This window comes from Desmodus rotundus, chromosome 4 (genome assembly GCF_022682495.2).
Source record: "Desmodus rotundus isolate HL8 chromosome 4, HLdesRot8A.1, whole genome shotgun sequence".
Classification (NCBI taxonomy): Eukaryota; Metazoa; Chordata; class Mammalia; order Chiroptera; family Phyllostomidae; genus Desmodus; species Desmodus rotundus.
In genome coordinates, this window is record NC_071390.1 from 104738177 (window position 1) to 104761724 (window position 23548).

Below are 23548 nucleotides of genomic sequence, written 5' to 3' on the forward strand. Positions count from 1 at the left end.
TGAGAGAGGTCACCCTTTTCTGGTACCCACGCTGCAGAGGTTAGTCCTGGAACCTCATTTAGAATACATCTCCCAGAAACAATACAACCCAGAATTAACAGCATTGTCTCTTGACCAAAACAATTAAGATTTCAGATAAGACCATACCATATCCAGCCTCCTGATTCTAAAGGATGCTATCCGGAAAAGTTAACCCAAGGGATTGCATGTCTTCTACTTATCTTCCATGATTAACATGGGAAATTTTCAAGCATACAGAAAATGTGAAGTTGTACAGTGAACACCAAAGGACCCACCCCTAGAAGACAGATTACACTTTAAATGCAAAGTTCCAGAGGCAGCCAGCTAAGAAAATGTGCAGCATAAGCCTCTGCCCTGTCACAACCAAGCAGAAGGAAAATGCCAGCGTTCTCCTCCCTGACCTGCTGCTCCGGCTGGGGAGAGACTGCTGAGGAGGGGGCTGCCCACTGCTTCCCCTCCCGAGAGCACCCACAGCTGCTGTCAAGCTCCTTGCGTGCGTCTCCAAAGAGAGGCCTGGATCCCCATTCACTGATCCAAAGGAAACGCGCCTCGCAAAAGCCCTACGGTCTGCCAGCTCACTCAGGACACTGACCACGGGTCAGGAAACCGAGGTTCTGATGCTCATGATGGCTTTCTGGCCATGTGAAATTCAGTCTGCTTTCCTTGTCTGTAAGAAGAAGAAAACATCATTTCCTTAGAAAATACTTTTAAGGGACTAAAAAATATCAGCATGAAAGCAGTTGAAATATACAGGGTGTCATGCAATTATGAGGCTGATTTCATATCTTGGTTTCACAGAATGCTAGTGTCCCAAATATCAGTCCCTGTCCCACATCATCTTTCGAGAATAAATCACAGGGTATCAAACTGCCTTAGGGTCCCGCTGCTGCAGCCACCCCGGTGAGCTTCCTGCTGCTGCTGAGTGTTCTCAGCCAGCCCCACCCAGGCCACCTTCTGCCCACACTCCTTCCCCAAGGCCTTGCTCTTCTGTATCTTCTACAGTCACAGGACGTTCTGAATGGCCCTGTTTTACTTACACCCTTTCTATCAAGAGCAGATTTCATCCACAGTCCTATTTGTGTCAAACGCTAAACTCAATAAGTCATCAAGGAAACAAGCAAAATCAAGGCTACTTCCTTCCCTGTGTCCAGGGCCAGACCTTCCTAACAACAGGGAATTCTAAAATACCAACAGGCATTATAAATCTCTTACTAGTAGGAGATCTAAATAATAATTCATCACCATCTCAGGGGGGAGGGGAAAAGAAAAAGGAATTCTACTTCCTTTTCACGCTGATCTGTGTACAAGTAACTAAGTGAGAAAGCACGCCCAAAGTCCAACTGTGGTAGCAGCAGCCAAATAGCCCCAGGTGCGATCTCTCACTTGGCCCGTCAACCTCTGCGCCGTGGACGTTGCCCAGCCAACCCAGTGAGATTACATTCATGGGAACTGAGCACAGAGAAGAAATAAAACCTCCCACCACAGCGAGTCCTACTTTTCCAGAACTGACACAGCACTGCCGCAGTGACTTGGGGGCAGACGGGACAGTGACAATGCTCATTAGTAATACTCATCACAAAGCTTCAACCCTGGTGAGTTGACTCATTATTTCCTTGGCTCTAAATAGGTGCATATTAATGACTTAAGTTTAAGGGAATCACACCCTTGCTTAAAAGGCTCCTTAAAGATTACCGTATATTACTAAAACTCAACAGCTTTCAAGCATCCATTACATTTGCCCAAATAAATAAGAACAAAAGATGTTTTTGAAGCCTGCTAATGCTCACTTAAGAGTATGGCACCAAGTCCAGCTCCACCTCATTACTTCATGTTACTCTGAAATAGTCCGCCATTATACGTGATTGAAGCCATGACTTCTGCAATGCCATTAAGTTCACGTGGGGGTGGGGCTTAACACTCTTATCTCTGGTCTTTATTTTAAAAGAAGAAGTTCATGAGCGTCAATCCCACTCACAGTCACAAACCCAAGGGAGCTCAACCCATGAAACTGCCAGGAGGACTGTAAGGATAAAGCCCCAGGACATCCCAGATGTTTGGCCCGCCAGGGAACGGGGCCTCGGGCCACACTGCCAGAGTGAGCCCCTGCCCAAACTTCGCACCGCTGCAGGAGGCTGCAGGTGGGCGGGGTCTGGCCTCTCAGAACTGCCGCAGGCTCCAGTCATTCCACCTGTGTGCGCCATCAGCCAACATCCATGTGAACGTCACCAGACACGATGAGAGGCGATGTCAGCTTAGTCTCTCTCCACTCGTGTCCTCGAGGCAGATGTCTGGAGTCACAGCTGGGCAGAGTTCCGTACTTCGTCGTCAGTTAGCAGGGGCGGGGGGGGGGGGGGGGGGGGGGGGGGGGGGGCGGGGGGGGGGCGGGGATCGGGTAATGCGGCAGGAGATACTCAGCTCCTTCAGCAAGCTTCCAGAACGAGTCTCACAGGAGATCCAAATGCAGTCCGGAGGAAAACCTAATAGGACATCCTTCCCAGATACAGCTGGACTAGAACCTAAGCAAGGACATCCTTCTCCTACTTTTCTCTTGAAAGGTAAAGAAGCTAAAAAAAAAAAAAGGTGGGCAGGGGAGGGGGCACTTACAGGCATATTGACTCAAAGAGGTCACAGGAAGAAACAAGTTTTGTCTTTCAAAAAAATTTTTTCAAGGCATCACAGCTCTGAAATTATTCCAGTACACGGTAAGCGGCCAAGCAATGGTTAAGAAGTGCGCCCTCTCGGCAGAAGTGAGTGCTTCCCACACCCTGCTTGTGCCTTGAAAGGCCTCCTCCTCCCACTTCCTTTCTCCTAGGGCCACTCTTACAGTCACTGTGACCCCAAATCCTGTGAACAAACTGGGGCGAGGGGAGCACCAGGAGCAGGAAGAACAAGGAGCTCATCCCAGCACCTGGGAGGAAAAGAGCAGAAGTGAGTATTTACCAGGCAAACACTGGGACACTCACGGCCTCTCTGGTCCCGGTGACAACCCTGCAGGGAGGGTTACTAAGCCACCGGACAGCTGAGGAAACTGAGGCTGTGAGGGACAAGCTATCTCACCAAGACAATGCCGTGAGTGGTGGGACCAAGACAGAGCACGAGGCGCACTCTCTGATGGAGGAAAAGCAGGAAGATTTCTCAGAGGATCAGACCTTCCGGCCAGAGAAATCTCAATATCCTCTCACAAATTCCTGCCGCTAGGAATTAGAAAAACCCAGAGATAGTCAAGAAAGCACAGAAGAAGGTCACCCACAAGTAAAGATGGATTTCTGTGCTTAAATTCCCAGGGTAATATAATCCAGCCCCCTCCAACGGATGGCTCCTAGGTGAAGCTGTCCTTCCTAAACCGTTGGGCTAACTAAAAGATTTCATCTATTCCTCTCCTTTGATAATATCAGGCTTTGCAACTGCTCTTAGATATACCTGACATCCTTATATGATGACTTACAAGCTACATTTTGTCAGCATATGGGTAATTGTAACACTGCCATAACTGGCCATGCTCTGTTTGCATTCCTTTACTCATAAAGACCCAGAAACTTCCAGTAAGGTTAATGAATAACATAGTTTCCATTTCCGTTTTCATTTCAGGTACACTGGCCTACTGTCCAGCAAGCATCTCTTAAAACTTCCTTAGAAGATGGTCAGGGTAGATCCCTGCTGTCTTCATCTTTATGGGGAAGTGAATCTCAGCTTGGTGAGAAACAGGAAGAGGGAATAGAACAAAAATTCAGCCCTGGCTGGTGTGGATCAGTGGGTTGAGCCCCAGCCTGCAAACTGAAGGGTCGCCAGTTCAATTCCCAGTCAGGGCACATGCCTGGGTTGTGGGCCAGGTCCCCAGTTGGGTGCATGGGAGAGGCAGTATGATGTATCTCTCACATACGGATGTTTCTCTCCCTCTCTTTCTCCTTCCCTTCCCCTCTCTCTAAAAATAAATAAATAAAGTCCTGAAGAAAAAATAAAGAACTCTTTCAATTTGTAATTTACACAGCAGACGGTCCATTTTACTATACAAAATATCAAGAGAATATTCCAAAAAAAAAACCAACAACAACAACAACAACAACAGAATCCCTCTCCCCCAAGAAAAGACTGCTTTTGTAATTTTGACTTTTACAATTTGGTACCTCAGGATTCTCCTACTCCATTTGTTTCAGGGTTTATTCCAATTAATACCCCAGTCAGGTCTTGAAGACAGAGGGCAGTATCCATACGCTCAGAAGTCAGGAACCCCATTCCTTATCACCCTGGCTCCTGTACCCCACCCCACCCCCGCTGGGACCCCTACTTCGCCTCTCCTCTCTGAGAGCCGTATTTGTTATCATCACAAACAAACTGATGAAATTACTTCTTTTGAGACATGACAAGTTTTTCAACCCTCTTAGCAGAAAGAATAGAGCGCGGGCAACAACAGTAGGTAACCCCTGTATGGGGCACCAAAAAGATAAAGACAGCAACCTTGCAAGTAGAGGTGTGCAGAGGAAGAAACTGGAGGGTGGGAAGGCACCAACCCAGTTAAGAGCGGCCAGGAAACCAAACACATCAGCCGAGGTGCTGTCCACGTTACAGCCGATGAGAGGTCCCTGACTCCCAGGATGAACTCTGATGCCCAAAACGCAATCAAGTCACTGCACCGAGAATTTGCTTTTTTTTTTTTTAAGGTGCCTGAGTAATTGTGGGAACTAGAAATGATCTGAATAATATGACTAGGATTTGAACTGGTGAGTCAGTCCACGTACACAATATCCAAACGAAGATGATCCAGTACATTCTCTCTGCAATTCAGAAGAAAGCTACAACTCATCCCCTAAATCACTGCTTTTTAAAAAATCAGCTCTAAAAAAAGAGACAACCATTTGAAGAAGGCCGGGAGGAGGAAGACGAGAAGTGACTCATAACATCCAACAGCTTGTAGCCTGAAACCATAACAAGAATATAAAACCCGTGGGCCTCGTCTGAAACAAAATCGAGTTGTTGCTTCGGCTCTAACCCCACGAGGTTCAGATCTAAGGACTACAGCATTGCAAACATCTTACAAGCATTTGGCACAAGGTTACATATCTGTGCCTTCAATGTGTGTGTGGTTACTTCCATAGCTTCCTGGCTATAAATTTGACATCTATATTCATGGAGAAAAGGCCATTCAAATGTAACAATTTTCATACTCTGAAGAACTCTTGGAATTCAAGTCCACCCATTTCAAATCCCGCACATATCAATGCTGCCACTTTGGAAATATTTTTTAATGCAGGTAACAATATTTAACATTTAGCACGAGTATCTCATTTCCTTCACCGTGATACTTAAGTGTGACAATTCTGAGATGGGTATACAAAGTAAACAAACTCTGAACCATCCTGAGATCTGACTCCAGCGGGAGGTGCAGCACCACAGCCTCTACTTCCCTGCCTCTGCCGGCCAGCCCTTCCTCCTCCCCCACTTACAACAAGTCATCAAGGAGACTCTGGGCGGTGAGGGGGGGTAGCAACGTTTTTCACACATTTGTTTTCCAGAGTTAACCGTTTCCTTTCCATGAGGAGCATGTACACAAGGTTTGGGTGGCATTGAGACAGCTGGGCCTTTGCTTACTGATTTTGTGAGGTGGTCCTAAGCTTTAAGTTTCAGCAGAGCTTTTAGCTCTGTAGCAACAGGGACCTCCAAGAAAAGCATCGGGGCTGGAAAGAGTGTGCAGGACAGAACACGAGTTTGAGCAAAGTGTATTTGTTATCTGGGACCAGTAGCCCTGAAAATGCCACTCGTTTTAAGTCCACAAACCTTCCAAATGCCATCTCGTTAAGATTCTACTCTTTGGTGACAGGAACGTGCAAGCTGCTTGTGGTTTGCACATCTGCAATTTTTTAAAAATTACTGGTTCCTTGACCAACACAAAGTGCTGACATTTAAGTCAGTACTCACCTCCTTCAACAAACAGCTTCACTATTACTAAGAAAATGCGAAGTTGGACTCTATGATGGAATAAAATTAACAGTTAAGGTAATCTGGTATATTAATTAGCAAAACGAAGCCTGAACTGAGTAACCCCCATAAGCAGAAGTTAGGAAGTAAGTAGGCATACCAACAATTAAAGGCCACAAAGGGTTTGACATGGTAAATATTTTTTGAAGACATCTCTTCTGCAAACACCAAATGAGTTTCGCAGGCTATATCACAAGGCAATTTCCCTGGTCCACCAGAATAAGCATCCAGCCACCCCTGAAGGAGTGGGAGAGTGCCTTCTGCAGCTGCCAAGTCCAGGGTAGGCCCAGCCCCAGGAACAAGCATCAGTTCACAGAGAAACTTACTGCTCCATCCCAATCAATACACGAATTTCTTTAAAAACAAGACGTGAGCCTGTCTTTATTGAGAAGTTTTCTGTTTCCTCTCTACGTTGGTTGGTATTTCCATTTAAAGTTTTTCCTGAAGCCAAATGTTTATTCATTATTACTGAAATTATTTGGGGACCCTGTTAAGGTCAAGAAGAAAAATGCAAGATCCTAAAAGGCAAGAGAAGGGACGAAAAAAATGATCTAGGAAAAGGAGTGTCTGCTACTCCACTTGGCATCCCGCAGCGGCCAGCTCACTGGCTGGCTTCCTCCCCCACTCACATTCAGTCCCAATGATTTGAGCAGACCCACAATCCCTGGCCGCACAACAGTGACTGGAGCTGCTAGTGCCCACATCTCCCCAGAAGGCTCCTGTTCACTGCTGACAAGGCTGTTCTATGGGAGAGGAGCTGGCTTTCCCCAGTGAGGGGAGCACTGGGTAGTGAGAACGGCAGAAAGAAACAAGGACGCAACCAGCAGAGCAGGGAAGTAAAAACCTGAGTTCCGCAGACAATGGCCCAATAAAATATAATATCAGCATCTATAACAACACCCATCAGACAGTGCAAACCAAAACAGGCCCACTGCCTACAAAGCCAGAAAATAGGCGACCATCAACGACTGGCAGGCCACCCTGTAACTTCGAGAGGCTAGTCCACTGCTTTGTCAACCGATCTTGTGTACGTAAAACAGAACTGTTCATGCCATCCTCCTCTGTAGGAACTGAGCACTGAAAATTCCACATGTGCTCCCACAATATTTTCTGATAGTTCCATAAAATAATGAAGGCTAATTTAAAGAATCCTCTCCCCATGAATCTTGATTAAAGAGAAAATGTGAAAGCAATACACTTAAGCAATTCAGCACCAAGAGCTGTTTTAACTCTTCCCTTTGAAAGTGGGTATGCTGGGGCAATTTTTAAGTTCCAAAATGTGAAGAGACACAGAGATTTTTGATCATGATATTATTTGGTTCCTTTTAAGCATTACTGGAAAACAAGTTGGTTCATTTAATTTATGCCAGTAAAACTATTTTACGTGGTTACAAGACCTGAAATCCCAAATGACCTTAAAGAGCAACTCTATCAACTCAGCAGGAACAAAGCAAGTCAAGGTGAGGGGGGGGGGGGTGAGGAGGGGGAGGAGAGCAGTGGGGGGAGGGGGCTGAGGCTCCACCAGCCTCTACCACAACCCTCTGATTCTATAATTCTTCAGTGTTCAGGCTAGGTCTAGCAAGGTTTACATAGAAAGAAAAACAATAATGTGCTTCCTGAATGCAAACACACACATCCCTTTCTCTGTCCAGACACTCAATAAGAAATTCATTAAGCCCTTTTAAAAAATCTGTACAGGGCATGGGGCTGGGAGCACATTGGTCTAAAGTGGTTTTGCCATCCTCTGGGCAGTGGGAACATATTACTCACCCTCAGAGAGCGACAGCTGGTGATAGGTGAGTGTCATCTAACAGGTGAGTGCGCCCCAAGTGACTGTAAGTGACTGCTCCCAGCATAGCAGGGGGCCAGGACACACATGCGGGGCACTGTCCCAGACTCAGAGAAGCAAACGTGAGCTGAATTCCAGGCTGACAGGGACAGGTGAACAGGGCTGTGGAGTTCGGATGGCTCCCACTTTGCTGACACAGGTGGGGTGTTGACACTTAACCTTCAGATGATGCAGACACAGCAGAAGTGCTTGTTTGAAGAGAATGCATGAGTGACGGGTGCTGTGAATCACGCAACAGTGGTGTGGATGAGAAACTAGAGCTCTGAGGGGCTCTTTGAAAAGTGAGGGAGAAAACCCATCTGAACACTGACAAAATCAAAGAATTCCAGCAAATGTTTTCTAATACAGACTTCATTCCTTTAAGCACTGTCCAGAGCACACACTTATCCACCAGTGTAAACCTCAACAGTGTTCCCAGGGGGACTCACCCTGTATGGCCTGCCTCTGGGCCCCCTGGGGTACTAGCAAGGCCCCCACATCTTCAACCAGGTCGAACAGTGTCTGCTCAGCACAGAGTCCGGGAAGCGCTTCCTTCTCTGGCTACAGGACTGTTTAATATGATAAAACATGGGGATATCTTGCAGAACACCAGATTTGAAAAAGAGAAATAGTCTGTGGACCTCCGAAAAGGCAGCTAACACTACACCTCAGTCCCCTGGTTGATTCCTTTCTGCGCCCTGCAAGTGTTAAAAAGGAAGACATAAAGTCAACATCGGCTCCTCCCTGCTGATGAAATTGGCACGAATGAATTTACTTTTTGGCTGCCGGCCCTCACAAAACCGTTACACACACACACACACACACACACAAAGTTCACCACGCTGCACTGCTCCAAATATAAATCCGAGACCAGCCGGTCCCTCCCCATCCCACCACAGCATGTTAGTGGCCTTTCGAGGGTGAGCCAGGTGAATACTAAATATATTTTAAATATTAACATTTCAGAACTTTAGTGGCTTTTTTAAGACATAGCAAAACCCGATCTAAACTTATGACAGTTGAGCACATGATCCCACCATTAAGAGCAAATAAGAAACCGTACAGAGCACTCCATGAATCACGGCTGCAAATCTGTCACCAATTCCAAATCCGAGGGATGAGCGCGACGCAAGGAACCTGGCCTGAAGGAGGAGGTTTGAGACTCTCCCACCCTTCGCATCACAACACACACGAACAATAGTAGCACTACCTTCCCCAAGCAGGACAGGCCGTTGGAAAACCAGGATGCTATGCACGTCGGTGATCACGCCCTCAAGTCCAACGACAAGTTTCGCATTAGAACAAGGCCAGAACACCGCAGGCCGAGCGGCGCGGAGACGTCCCCAGCCTGGGCCGCGGGGGCAGAGCGCGGACGCGCACAAGGACACGGGCCCGCCAGGCCAGCCGCTCCATCCCGCGCCCCAGGCCCCGCCGCAGCGCAGCCCAGCGGCGACACGCACTGGCCCAGGTGCGGGCCGCGACACGCACCGCAGGGACCTCGCTCCCCAGGGACCACGCGCCCTCCCGCCCGCCCGCAGCGGCCTCCCGAAGACAGCGCGGCGCGGCCCGACCGGGCCTGTTACCTTCCGACAGCTCCAGCTCCAGCTCGGCCAGCCGCGCCCGCACCTCCAGCGGCAGCGCCATGCCCTCCAGGCTGCGGTCCGCCATCGCGCCGCGCCCGCCTCTTTGTTCCAGGCCGCGGCTTGGCCGCTCCTGCGATCCCTGACCCGCACCGAGCGGCGGCACCGGCGGGCAGCGCTCCTCCTCCGGCACCTCCTACGCGCGGCCCCGCCGGGCGGCCTCGCGCCCGCGCCCCCGCGTTCCCGCGCGCCCCCGGCCCGGCGCGATCCCGCCGCTGCTCCGCCGTTCCGCCGGAGCTTCTTGGTGCGCGCGGCAGCGAGAGCGCAAACAGGGCGGGGGCTGCAGGGCGGGGGCGCGCACAGGGGACCGGGGAGGGGGCAGGCGAGGACCTAGTGACGGGGGCGCGCACCAGCACGATCACTGCGGGCGGTTGCTTGTGGGGTGCGCTGGAGGATCTGGGGGTGGCAGGGGGAGGATGGTGTGCAATACGGAGGCGCGCGCCGGGACACGGGCGTGCACTGGGATGGCGACGCGCACCAGGGCGGGGACGGGCGGGCCAGCGCAGCGCGCGCTCCCAGGGTGCACGCCTCGGCCCTGCCGGCCTTGCTGGCCCTCCCTACCCCGCCCAGCCCTCGCCTCCCTCTGGTTAAAGGGAAATTATACCTGCTGGAGACCGGTCTTAACGCGCAGGTTGAAACTTCAAGTATTCTGGGTCTTCGAGGACTGAATTTGTGTGTGTGTGAATAGTTTCTTATGGGGAGAGGGGGGCGGGGTCAGCTTGGGCCGTGGAGCGAGTACCCTGGCTGGAAGTTCCTAACTCTGACTGCAGAATCCACCAGCCTGTGCTCTTGGCTAATCAGTGCGTCTGCCTGGCCTTGTTCCCCACCTGCGAAAAGGAGGCTGGAGGAGAGGTGGAGTCAGCTACTGCCCACATCCATGTTAGCCTAAAAGGTCGTGGCCAGTTTGCACAGTCTGCAGCACCCACCTTTCATAGGCTGGGGGCTCCTGTCGTCCTCAGCTGATCGTCTTCCCCACGCCCTTGCATGACCGCCCAGGATACCGTCCTTTCCTCTTCCACCCGGCTGCATTATCAGCATCACCTCTGAGGCGACTACCAGATCTGTGCCTCTGGGCCTGATCGTTTAGGGGAGGCTGTCTCATGTCTACAACTGTCCAACTGAATCACCTCACCAAGATACCCTGACACCCCAAACTCACAAACCCAAGATTCAGCCAGCACCTTCTCCTGACTTCTAACTACTTGCACCAGTTTCCTAATTCTCCAGGACAGAAAGAGTCCCCGGAGACTCTTGCCTTCCTCAGTCTTCCCAATCCTCTCTGGGCTGTCAAAGTCTTGGTCACCTGACCTCATTTTCATTCCTGTAACCGCTCTTTCCAGTTCAGCCTGTGCACATGCCTGGCGCATTCCAAGGAACTCCTGGTCGTTTTCCCACCGGCGACCTTAACCCTGAAGAGGAAACAACGCCCAGAAGCTCTGTGGCATTCCTTCCCCTTTCATAAGTAGGCAGTTGTACTTACCCTGCTTGCTTAGCTGGAGACACCAGACCCTCCACTGCCCGGCCCCAAACTGCAGCCCCACCACACATGCTCTCCCAAAAGACCTCCTAAAGGCCTTTTGCACCTTCCTTCAGGGTGTGCCCTCATCCAGGGTGCTCACCCACCTCTCTGCCCACACCTCCCACATCCACCCCTAATGTCAATTCCAGAAAGATCTCTCCCCCTCCCTGTTGTGCTCCCACTGCTTACTGCCCTTGTCCTGTCTGACTTTTCGTTATCATCCTCATCAGCCTGAATGTAAGCTCCCAGAGGACAAGCCTTCTTCACCCCTGCACCCTCCAGTGAATTGACCATAGTGGCAACTTAGAGAGTTGTGGGCATTTCTCATACAGATCTGACCTCTCAGTGGGGACTTGTGAGAGAAGTGAGCAACTGACAGTGACAAGCCAGAAAAAAGGGAACCCAAATGCCTGTGCTTTAAGTCCTGTGGACATATGGACACTGTTGGCTCCAGCATCATCTCTCTCCTTTTCAGGACAAACAGACCACTGGTGCAGAGAGCCTTAGAGGGGCTCTATTCCAGCCCTTCCTGCTACTGATGAAAGGCCTTAGAGAAGTAAAATGCAGCAGAACCAGGATTCAAACCGCAGTCTGCAGAATAAAGCGCTGGATTCATTACAGCAAAGTGAGGCTCCACACTCCACGTAGTGAGCAGTATCAAGTCACTGTCGGGCAGGATGATGCCAAAACAAAAATATATATTCCCTTTTCAATGCACAGATGGGTTTTGATCATTTACGGACGATGCTATAACTGAGGTTGGTTCCAAAGAAGACTACTATTTTGAATTAAACACATTGATAGCACACTGAGATTATGAATGAAGGTTTATTTTAACGGGTCTTTGTGTAACTTCAGAGTGCAGATTGGACAGTATACTCATGGAATTTCCAGTGGCCGGATAGACGTCTTTATCTGGAAATCCTGCCGTGTCCTCAAAACTCATTATACTCAAAATCAGAATCTTCTTAACTGCTGATCCTTAGTCTCTGCTCATTATCTCAGATCACGGCCTCCCTTGCTCCCTGTCACCCGTGCTGTGCTGTGAACCGTGCCTGTTATCAAGCTTTAGTAACTTCTACCTACAACCATTCTCTGAGCCTCTCTCCTCCCCTCTGCCCACTGCCACTGCCTAATTCAGAGCACACACTGCACCCATCCCCCTCCCCCGCAAGTTTTTTCCTTGTAATCTCTCCTATGATGGCTGTCGGATTGACAGGGGAACTCAAGAGTTAAAGATTTTAGCCTTTGCTATAGGCTTAAGTGATTAATGCACTGGAAGGCTGTTATTCCAGGAACTGACTGCATGACCACAGGACTGCAGGAGGTGGAAAAGCAGTTCGACCTTTGTGCCCCAGGGGGTCTGCAAGCCGTGGAGACGGTATCTGAGTCATTGTGTTCCGGGGGGACCACCAGTGCTGCAGATGAAGAATTGTCGATCAAGAGATAAAGAAATACTAGGAAAATCGCTTCCAGACTGCAACTCATCCTATTAACCTTTTTCCAAACCCCTTATCTAACCTTCGTTCTCCTTATAAAAAGGTTGGCTTGAAATGAGATGTTAAGGTGGTTTTTGACTGTACATAACCCACCGTCTCCTCAGATTGCTGGCCACCTGAATGAGGTACCCATAAAGACTCAATCCTTGTCTCTGCATTTTGGTTCTGGTAGTGACAGGCAGTACGAACGCCGACTTTTCCAGTTTCAAGATCACTTGTTTTAAAGTGTCACTTTGAACAGGAGATAGTCTGGGCTCTGCAATATACAGTGGTTCTCTGCAAACCTGAGAACTCCTTGCTGGACACTGAAGGCTTCACAGGCCCTGGCACAAAGCTTTCTTCTCTACCTTCTGTTCTGCAGCCCCCTGTCATGCACCTGTGTTCTTGAGAATTCTTAGTTGCCTGTGTCTGTTTCTACAGACATGTTCCCTCTTCTTGTCATACTCTCTCCCTTATTTTCCAGCCCAAGTCACAACCACACATCAAATTTTACCCCTTCAAGTCCTGGCTCAAACGCCGCTTTTTCCATGAAGCCTTCCTTCCCAATCTCCCAGTTGGAAGGATGCTCTCCCACCTCTGGAATCACACACCTCTTTTCTGCCTGGTGTACCAGATTAGTAGACCATCTGTGCATCTCCGATAGCAGCTAGTTCATCTATAATAACTCCGCGGTGTTGAGGGACCTGCAAACAGCATGTTGTTTCTCGAAGTGAAGTCTGGCATTGGAACAAGAGAAAGACTGTTCCCTCCTCTCTTCTGCTCCAGTCAGGGCAGCCTCAGGGAATGTAGGGCTTCGTGAAAACCCCAATATATATGGTCATCTGTGTCTATACGTATAAAAACCTGGTTCGAATGTGTGACAAGGTGGGCATAATAATAGTCAATAGAAGTTTATTACAGTAAGTTCAGTGGGCACTAAGGGCTATTTGCCTCATAATCTCTGCCACAGCCCTGGGAAGTGTGTTCAATTATCTTCAGAAAGCTGCTGTAAAATCTTATGGCTGCTGCTTGGGAGGGGTCACACATCGTAAGCATTTGTTAACACGCGAGCATAGTTTAATTTGTCAAATGAGCCAGCTTTTGCTGTAACGAAACCCAGAGGGTCTGAGACACAGCACAAACATTCAGATGTCCGGGGTGGGGGGAAGGCTCCGCCATGAGGATCCTGGCCCACTAGGGGGTGGCCTGCCAGAGGCCAGCAGAGAGAAGAAATGCTAAAATGTGACATTGAAAGCTGTCTCTGCTCCTCTATCCTTTTGCCCAGACAAGCCCTGAAGACAATTGTTTTTGAGTTCCACAGAGGGGCAGCTTCCTAAAGCTAATTAATCAAGTAATCATCATGCAAACTAGGATTTGGAGACCTCTGTCTATATGTTGCTCTACTGTCTGACCTGGGTCATTTGTTACCACTGTGTACCTACTCACAGGACCTCACCTCTGTGTTTCCTGATTCACTGAATCCCAAGTCAATTCTGAGTACAAACTTAGTTCCTCACATTAACTGGGTCCTACGTTTCAGAAGCCTGGTTAGGGTGGAAGAGAGAGTAGTAAAAGAGGGTATTCAGCCAGCGGACTCCGAAGGCATCCTCAGAGCCAGATGGCCGATTCATTCTTGAGATAAGGGGAGGTAACTCCGCAGGTGACAGCGCTCTTGCAGATGGTGTCTCACAGACACACCTTCACTTCCTGAGTCTTACTGCTGTTAAGAGTTGATTATTTCACTCCTCATCAGATTCATGTGGAATTTACTCATGCTCTGGCCTCTCACATTTATCCCAATTTCGTAAATTTTTTACCTTTTCCAAAGTTACTAGGAAGAGTTTGTTCAACATACTGTAGTGGGAGTGCTTTAAATTCTTATATCCTAAGTCCTGGGGGTAAAGATGCTTACAGCCTTTTGTGACACATCTTCTTAAGCAGAAGTCTCTCTACAGAACTGTGCCTGGCAATTCATGCTCTTGGTTATGTTTCATTTTGGTCTTCCCATAATATCAGAAATGCCAGTTAGGTTTAAAGAAAGGACAAAAGTGAATAGTCTGACACAGAAAGTTTGGGTTTAATTGCTTAGAACTTAGAAAGGAGCTTGAACTTTTGAATGAAACTACTCTGCGCATGCAAGAGATCATTAACTTTTTCGTAACTTTTTTTACATCATTACAGAGTGAATGTGAAAGGGACTCAGTTGGGTGAGCCGTGTGTGCGTCTGCCTTTCTGCTATGCTCACTATCTTCCTCTGGAAATAAAGAACTATTGAAACTATTTACCTAAGAACCAGTCTGTCAGCAAAGGAGAAGCAGGAAGGAATTCCACAGCATGTTAATGTAATTTCCATACCACTACTGGAAGTGCTAAGAATTCAGCCATAAGTTGAAGATGTTTCAATGAAAAAATAAGTGTGTGAATTTGTCTTGGACAAATAGCCTAGTGTTTCTTTGTATATTTTATTATAAATCATCTGCAATTACCAATAATGTAATCATTTCTGATCATTTTTATGAACCCTTATTAGCACAAAAGAACAAATTATCCAAAAATTAATCCTGTTTGGTCTTAGACAGCATTATATCTTTACAGCATATTTCCTTTGCCAATTATGACTGACTAATATCTGGCTTAATTAAGCTAATGTTAAAATTAATTGTCACTCCCAGAATTCATATCAATTAAATGGCTGAGACAAGTGACACGCAACACACAAGCTTTTTTCCCCATGATTTTACAAAGTGCTTTAACATACAAGACTTGATTGAGTGTTTAAAACATAGGCTTTTAAAGCAGAAGAGAAAGAAGTGGTTGAGAACTAAAAGTTCACCATCAAAAATCTATGAAGTGGAACAGAATCATAAAAGAAAATTTTAAAACTAGCTTCATCTCTTCAAGATGGGGGTGGGGTAGAACACACAGACACAATCAAGTGTGTTCTTGAGTTGCTTCTGTTGTGCCAAGTAAAACTCCACCATCATGTTCATAAGTGGAGTCTCAAAAATTTAATTGTGTAAAATGCAGACTCTCATTATTGTGAAGATAATTAAAAGCAGTGTTTTCCAGTCTGCACTAGCTCAGACACACTCAATGGAAATAAACAAAAATAAAGGTTGTGAATTTGCACCATCCACAACTCACCACACACTGGCTGTCTAACCATCACCCTCCCACAAGCAGGAGATGAACTTAATGCCATGAGAACGGGGCTGGGTGGGAACAGAAGAGCATGAGCAATCGTGGGCATCCGAGTCCCGGTTACAGCAGAAGTCTTGTCTGTCAGTTCCGGTGCCTAAGCTTCCAGCCGTGCTCACAGTCAGGCAAATGGACTGAGGAGATGTCAGGTGGGTTCCCTGATGGGGTTCAGGGGTCACACACACTGTATTGAGGCTGTGCTCTTATAAAACAGAACCTATAGGGAGTGAGCACATCAGGGGAGGAGGAAAGAAGCAGACCACAGTCCATAGTTTGTGGGAGCAGCACTGACGGCCAGCCTGTGTACTACTGGGACACTCAGTTGTCGACTTGTGATGCATGGCCACCATCAGTCACTCCCATCAGGAAGGTGGGTCACCGTGATCCATTAGCACCAACACTGACAGCAGCTAAGGGATGGAGCGTCAGCCTATAAAGGGCTCCGGACAAGCTCCGTATGTCACGGGGCAAAAACTTGGGTCACTGCTGGCTTGGGTGTAGTTGCTTACATCCACCATGAAGCTGGTTTGGGCGGGCAGCTCATGGAAAGTCAGGAACCTGCCAAGTCTGAGTTTGGGGAGAGGGGAGGAGGACGGACTTAGGCAACTGAGCGTTTTGGGTTTATTTTGTACATTAATATTATTTTTTATTTGGGTTCATTTTCTACGTTAATATTACTTTTTATTTTTATAAGCCAAAGAATTATTCAAAATTTATTCGCTTTGCATGGGCTCATGAAGATTTCTAATGCTTCCCAGTCATTCATGTAGTTTTTAGAAAACAATTGTGCAAAGCACTATGCAGCTGCCATATAGTATGTTGCTTATGACCTCTAGGAGCGTATGGCCCTAAAAGCATGTTTCCCAAGTAAAAGGAACAAAGGCAGGCTGAAGCAGGTGACACGTGACCTTACAGACCCTTTTACTCTGGCATTTGCATTTTTTTTCTTTCTTTAAAGATTTTATTTATTTAGTTATCTATCTATCTATCTATGTATTTATTTTAGAGAGAAAGAAAGGAAGGGAGAAGGAGAGGGAGAAAAATATCAATGTGCAAGAGATACATCGAAGGGTTGCCTCTCACATGCCTCCAACTAGAGACCTGGCCCACAACCCAGGCATGTGCCCTGTCCGGGAATGGAACCGGCAACCTCTCAGTTCTCAGGCCAGCACTCAACCCACTGAGCCACACTAGCCAAAACTGGTATTTACTTTTAATATACATGAGAAACAGTACACTTATACTGTATCCCATATTGCCCAAAAGATCTGATTCAGGAAAGTTCCTTGCCCATCTATACACCTCATGTGGCCTCCATCTTCAAAGAGCAAAAGGTGAGCCTCTCATTGACCAGCTGCTCATCCAGCGGCCCTATCTCTCCCTTCCAGGTGCCCTGCAGTCGATGTTTCTCTGTCCTTGTCAGGCCTCTGCTGATGGCATGGGAAGACATGGGGAAGAGGGAAGCATGACCCTGGGTATCACACTCTTCAAGCAGATTTCTGAGACTTGTTTGGTTCAAGTTCTTTCTCAGCTCCCCACTCTGCCCCTGGCTTGGAGATAAGCTGATATACCTCAGAGCCCCCAATTCATGATGCATCCTTTCTGGGCACGTGAGTAAGGAAAGCCTCGTCTCTTGGCCTTTTACTCAACTCCCAAATCAAAGCCAGAATCCTCTTAAGAATCTGACCTGAGATGGGAGAAAATATGGCCATGCATACAGTTCACAAAATGTCAAGGCCACACATTTTTACCCAACACTCTCAAATGCCCAAAATAATTGGGGGCAGTACTCCAGAGATAATCTTACCCACCTTGTTCCATCTCTTTGATCCCTCATATCATCCTCTTCTCCAAGTAGGCAGCCTCACCGAGGACTTCACAAACTCTCTCAGTGGTTTCAGACCTTGGGAAGAAGAGATATGTGTGCAAATCCAGCAGAACAAAGAGGGATGTAATAAGTGCCACATGGGCAACGAGTTTTTAAGGAGGTTAAAGAATGAGGAAGTTGCCCTGGCTGGTGTGGCTCAGTGGATTGAGCATGGGCCTGCAAACCAAAGAGTTGCTGGTTCAATTCCCAGTCAGGGCACATGCCTGGGTTGTGGGTTCAGTCCCCAGTTGGGGGTGCATATGAGAGGCAACCAATCGATGTTTCTCACACCCATGTTTCTCTCCCTCTCTTCCTCTCCCTCTCTTTAAAGCCCTTGGCTGAGGATAAAAAACAAAAATAAAAAGAGAGACTGATTAGAACAAAATACAAATACAGGCAGACAGAGCTCCAAACTAATGACTTTTAAGATATAATGAACCAGGTAACTTTTTTTAAATAGGGAAGAAAAATGTTATTTTGAAATGTTGCAGCAGAAATTACTGTATTAGATTCCTAGGGCTGCTGTAACAAATTGGCACAAAACTATGTCTTGGAACAAGAGAAACATTGTGTCACAGTCTGGAGACTGGAAAGTCTGACACCAGGGTGTCAGCATGGCAGCCCTGCCTCTGGCGCACTACGGCAGTGATTTTCAAACAGTGTGCCGCAAGGATTTTTAAAACATGCAGTACCTGACTAGTTGGGGGCACTGACCTCTTTTCCTTTACATTGTTAAAAAAAGAAAAAGAAAAAGACAACAGCCAACACAACAATAGCCATCTGGTGTGAATGAATCAAAGTTATACCGATTTTTTTTTTGTCAGATTGGAAGAAAATACGATCTATTTTTTGTTGTGCCACAGAATTTTAGTAATTAGCTTATGTGTGCCATGAGATTAAAAAGGTTGAAAATTGCTTCTCTACAGGAACTACTATAAAGGACACATGGACAAAACCAAGGGGGAGGGTGAAGATGGGGGAGGGAGGGGGGTTTGACTGGGGTGGGGTGGAGGGATGGGGAGAAAAGGCATACAACTGTAATTGAATAACAATAAAAAAAATTTTTTAAAGAAAGAGAGAAAGAAAATTGCTGCTCTAAAGGAGAATCCCTCCCGAACTTTCCTAACTCCTGGTGGTCCTCAGATTGTCCTGCATCACTCCAATCTCTGCCTTCATTGTCACACTGGTCCCTTTACGTCACCTTCCTTCTGTTTGTGTCTTTCTAAATAGTTATATTGTGAGGTCCTGGGAGTGAGGATTTTAGCACGTCTTCAGGGACACAAGTCAACCATTACAGGTATTAATATGGGAAGAAAAACAAATCTAGATTTAAAACTTTATATCCTAAACACCAAGAACTTACAAAGGGCTGACTACTAAAGGGCAAGTTATAAAACAAACAAACCAAAATTATGGAGTGTAATTGAAGCAGTAGAAAAAATTGTAACATATTAATATTGTATACAGCTTTTAAAGTTTTTGAATAACAAAAAAAAACCAAACTAAAACAAATGCAGTGAACGAGATTAGTTCAATTTCAGCACGTGAGAAATATATAGTGTTCAATAATTGCTCTGTTCATGTCTTAGTTTTTAAAATTACATTGTATTGATTATGCTATTACAGTTGTCCTGGTTTTTCCTCCTTTGTCCCCCTCCAACCAACACCCCTCCCTCAGGCAATCCCCCCACCATTGTTCATAGCTGTGGGTCATTCCTATAAGTTCTTTGGCTACTCCATTTCCTATATTGTACTATACTTCCCCATGGTTATTCTGTAACTACCTATCTGTACTTCTTAATCCCTTCACCCCTTCACCCAGTCTCCCCTCCCTCCTCCCATCTGGCAACCATCTGGTAACTAACTTCTTTTGTCTTGCTGCTTTTAAGAGTCTCTCTTTATCTCTAACCTTTGGCTTTTTATTTATTTATTTATTTTTATTTTTTTGGTAAAAAGGAAAGGAACTATTTATTCAAAAGTTACACAGGTGTAGAGTAATGGCAGAATGTTGCAGTTAAATCCCAAAGTCACTAACACCCACACAGTCCTGACTCCCCTTGCCAAACCAGGGCAGTCAGCGGTACCGTATCTCAGGAAAAGAAATAGAAGCCCAAAGCTCAGCTAGACTCCTGTTCTTAATCCAAAACCTCATCCTCATGGTGGGCCAGTGGGAATCCTTCTGCATTCTTTCAAACCGCTTCGAGAGAGAGTTCTGCATGGATGCTACATCTTGCTTTCCTGCTTCCTAAGCCACCTGGCCAAGAGAGCCTAACCTTTGGCTTTTTAATAATGATGTGTCTTGCAGTGGGCCTCTGCATCCATCATAACTGGGACTATGTGTGTGTCCTGGACTTGCATGTCTATTTCCTTCACCAAATTAGGGAAGTTTTCTATCACTAATTTTTCAGACAGATTTCCAATTTCTCGCTCTTTCTCTCCTCCTTCTGGCACCCTTATGATGCAAATGTTGGACCTCTTAAAGTTGTCCCAGATGCTGTTTATACTATACTCATTTTGAGGGGGGATTCTTTTTTCTTCTTGCTGCTCTGATTGGTTGTTTTTTGTTTTCTTATGTTCCAAATCATTGATTTGATCCTCAGCTTCATCCACTCTACTTTTGTTTCCCTATAAATTGTTCTTTATTTCAATTAGTGTATCCTTCAGTTCTGACTGAGTCTTTTTTTATGCTGCTGAGGTCCTCACTAAGTCCCTTGAGCATCCTTATGACCAGTGTTTTGAACTTTGCATCTGATAGATTGCTTATCTCCATTTCATTTAGCTCTTTTTCTGGAGTTTTGATCTGTTCTTTCATTTGGGCCACATTTCTTTGTTTCATCATTTGGGCAACCTCCCTGTGTTTGTTTCTATTATTAGGTACAGCTGCTTTGACTCCTTGTCTTGGTAGTGTGGCCTAATGTAGTAGGTGTCCTGTAGGATCCAGTGGCACAGCCTCCCCTACTGCCCAAGCTGGGTACCCAAGGTGTGCCCTTTGCATGGGTTGAGTACACCCTCCTCTTGTAGTTGAGCCTTGATTGCTGTTGGCAGATCAATGAGAGGGGTTTACCCAGGCCAGTCACCTGCAAGGAGTGGCTATGACCACTGACCACCAACCTCTGCCATCCATGCAGGATCAGCTGTGCAGGGGCAGGGTGGTGGTGCTCCTAAGTGGTCTGTGGCTGCCCACTGGGTGTGCTGGCCCTGGGGTTCCCTGGGTGGTGCAGGCCAAGGTCAGCCCCCACCTGTGTTTTACATGGGGCACCCTGCCTGAACTGTAAAACAATCTGAGATGGCTGCTACTTGTGCTAACTCAGAGATTCCCAGGTGAAGCCAAGCTGTGAATCTAATCTGACTGCCATTAGGGCTCACTGAAGCCAGGTGTTGCTCGTTTGATAAGACCTAGGAGCCAAGACGAACCACTTTTATGGAAAAGCAACTTGGATGGGTCCTTAAGTCAGATGGACCAGAGCCTCTGGGGATGTCCAAGGTAGGGCAAACAGTGTTAGCCAGGTTGATGGAGTCTCACATATGGCACCAGCCTGCCAGCTCTCTGGCGGGAAGGTTTAGCAAAGGGACAATGGCATCTGCTCCTCTTGATGCCAGACACTTCAGTTCCTCCCTATGTACCACTGATGCCTTTCAAGCTGCTAGCCTGGTGCTGGAGCTCAGAGGGAGTGAGTCTGAGTAAGTCTGTGTGTGGGTTCTTTAGGAGGAACTGCTTGAGACTCCAGAAGTTTCTTCCACTGACTCAATTCCTTCTGGTTTTTGCAGCCAGAAGTTGAGGGGACTTATCTTCCTGGCACTGGAATGCTGGGCTGGGGGCCTGGTGTGGGTCTGGGACTTCTCGCTCCCAAGATATCTCTCCCAAATTTTTATCCACATGGGTGTGGGACCTGCCCATTCCATGTTCATGCCCCTCCCACCAGTCTGGATGGATAAGGTCTCTTTAATTCCGTAGTTGTCATACTTCCATTCAACTCGATTTCACAATTGTCAGACTTCCATTCAGCTTGACTTCTGACTTTGCTGAGTGATGGTTGTCCTATATTTTATTGTAATTTTGATGTGGTTGTGAGAAGAGGTGAGCCATGTCTGCCTATGCCTCCATCTTGACCAGAAGTCCTCATGTCTTAATTTTTTCAATATTTTTTCTTTCTGTTTCTCAGATGGAAAGGCTCATTAACCCTCTCTTCTTCTTCTTCTTCTTTTAAAGATGTAATTCTTTTTTTAAAAGATTTTATTTATTTATTTTTAGAGAGGGGGAAGGGAAGGAGAAAGGGAGGGAGAGAAACATCAATGTGTGGTTGCCTGGCACATCTCCTGCTGGGGACCTGGCCCACAACCCAGGCATGTGCCACGACTGGGAATCAAACCAGTGACCCTTTGGTTCGCAGGATGGCACTCAATCCACTGAGCCACACCTTCCAGGGCCTTTCTTCTTTTTTAATTATGTTTTTATTTTAATCCTCACCTGAAGATATGTTTTTATTTATTTCAGTGAGAGAGAGTGAGAAAAAGAGAGAGAGAAGAACATCTATGAGAGAGAGAAACATTGATTGATTGCTCCCATTTGCACTCGACCAGGGATGGAACCCACAACCGAGGTATGTGCCCTGACCAGGAATCGAATCCTCAAACTTCTGGTGTATGGGACAGCGCTCCACCCAACTGAGCCACCTGGTCAGGGCACTGACCCTTCCTTCTAACACCTTCAATCTCCTTTTAAGTTCTTACAATTAACTCTTTATTTCATATGTTGCACTTTTCAGTTTTCCTATTTCCCTTTGAATTTTTTTTATAAATTACATTTTCTGTTGAGACCCCATTTGTTCATTTATAAACATGTATATTTGTAATAGTTGCTTGAGAATTATTGCTTTTTAGTTCCAACATCTGGGAAACCAGGAACCACTTTTCAAAAACTGTATTTTTCTCTTGACTTTTGCTCATGTTTTCCCATTTCTTTTCATATCTAGTGATCTTTTAGTATATGCTGACCATTGCGTATGGCATGGAGCAGAGAGAGAAAATCACACCTTCCTCATACACAAGTGTTTAGCTTGTTCAGACACTGAAGCTGTGGACATTCACTTTTCATCTTGTCAGCCTTGGCTGTATTCTTTGTTGGAACGGGCCTATTTTGGTTTACACCTCATTTTTAGGACATGTCCCTTACTGTGGAGTGTGGAACTTCCTAAAAAGTTTGCCCTTTTTAGAATGTCCACTCCATTCCCAAATTTTCCATGAGGTCTCTCTACCACCTAGGCAGTACTCCGATGTCACCCACAACTGTGTGCCTTCTGCTGTCACCATTTGGCTCTCAGACTACAGCAGGTGATGTCTATTTAGTCACAGAGTTTCACCCCTTGCCTGTGCAGCCTGGCCTTAAGCCAAAGACCCACAGTGATTCACTGGCAGACCTCTTGGTGCTCCTCTCTGGGCAACTCCCCCTTCTCAGACACCCTGACAAACAAATTCCAGCCACTTCAAAAGTCTGAACTTCAGGCTCTTCCTGCACAGCAGAAAGACCACCTCCAGGCTGAGAGCCAGAACAATGACGGGGCAACACTGGGCTCCCCCCGAGAGATTCTCTTCTGTGATGCTCATTTTTCAGTGCCTGAAAAGAGTTGTATCGTACACACATACTGTCCAATTTTGTGGTTGTTTCAGTGGGCAGCAAATCTGGTATCACTTACCAGGTCACGGCTGGTGGGAGTCTCTGAAAAATATTTCGTAAGCATAATAATGTAAATTCTGGTCCAAACTTGGGGGCGGGGGGGGGGGGAATAAGGGATTCTGGAGGGATAGCTCCAAGAAAAAAAACTAATGGAACACATTGATAGGAGTTTAGGGTTGAATAATTTTGGTTATGAATAATATTTATATAGTCATAATCATGTAAATACCAAATAATAGTATCCAGTTGAAATAAATGAAACATAATATGGTTGGGGAGAGGAGAATAGGAAAGTAGGGTGTGTGAGGCTCGAGAAGAAGAGGTGGATAAGAAAGCCACCTTGTGGTTGC

At 46.7% G+C, this 23548-nt stretch overlaps 1 protein-coding gene and 1 long non-coding RNA gene across 6 annotated transcripts in view; one reads left to right on the forward strand and one right to left on the reverse strand.

Moving 5' to 3' along the window:
• Positions 1 to 9597, reverse strand: part of DIP2C (disco interacting protein 2 homolog C) — a 433581-nt gene extending 423984 nt beyond the window's left edge. For all 5 annotated transcript variants that reach the window (XM_053922090.1, XM_053922089.1, XM_053922088.1 and 2 more), the window contains exon 1: positions 9406 to 9597. In XM_053922090.1, coding sequence (XP_053778065.1) covers positions 9406 to 9490 — 85 coding nt within the window. In that variant the 5' untranslated portion in view covers positions 9491 to 9597. The remainder of the gene's footprint in view (positions 1 to 9405) is intronic.
• On the forward strand, positions 1297 to 4647 carry LOC139440827 (uncharacterized). The gene is made up of 3 exons (XR_011651070.1): positions 1297 to 1613; positions 2834 to 2949; positions 3610 to 4647. It is a non-coding gene; the product is annotated as an uncharacterized lncRNA (long non-coding RNA).
• Positions 9598 to 23548: the final 13951 nt, after the last annotated feature.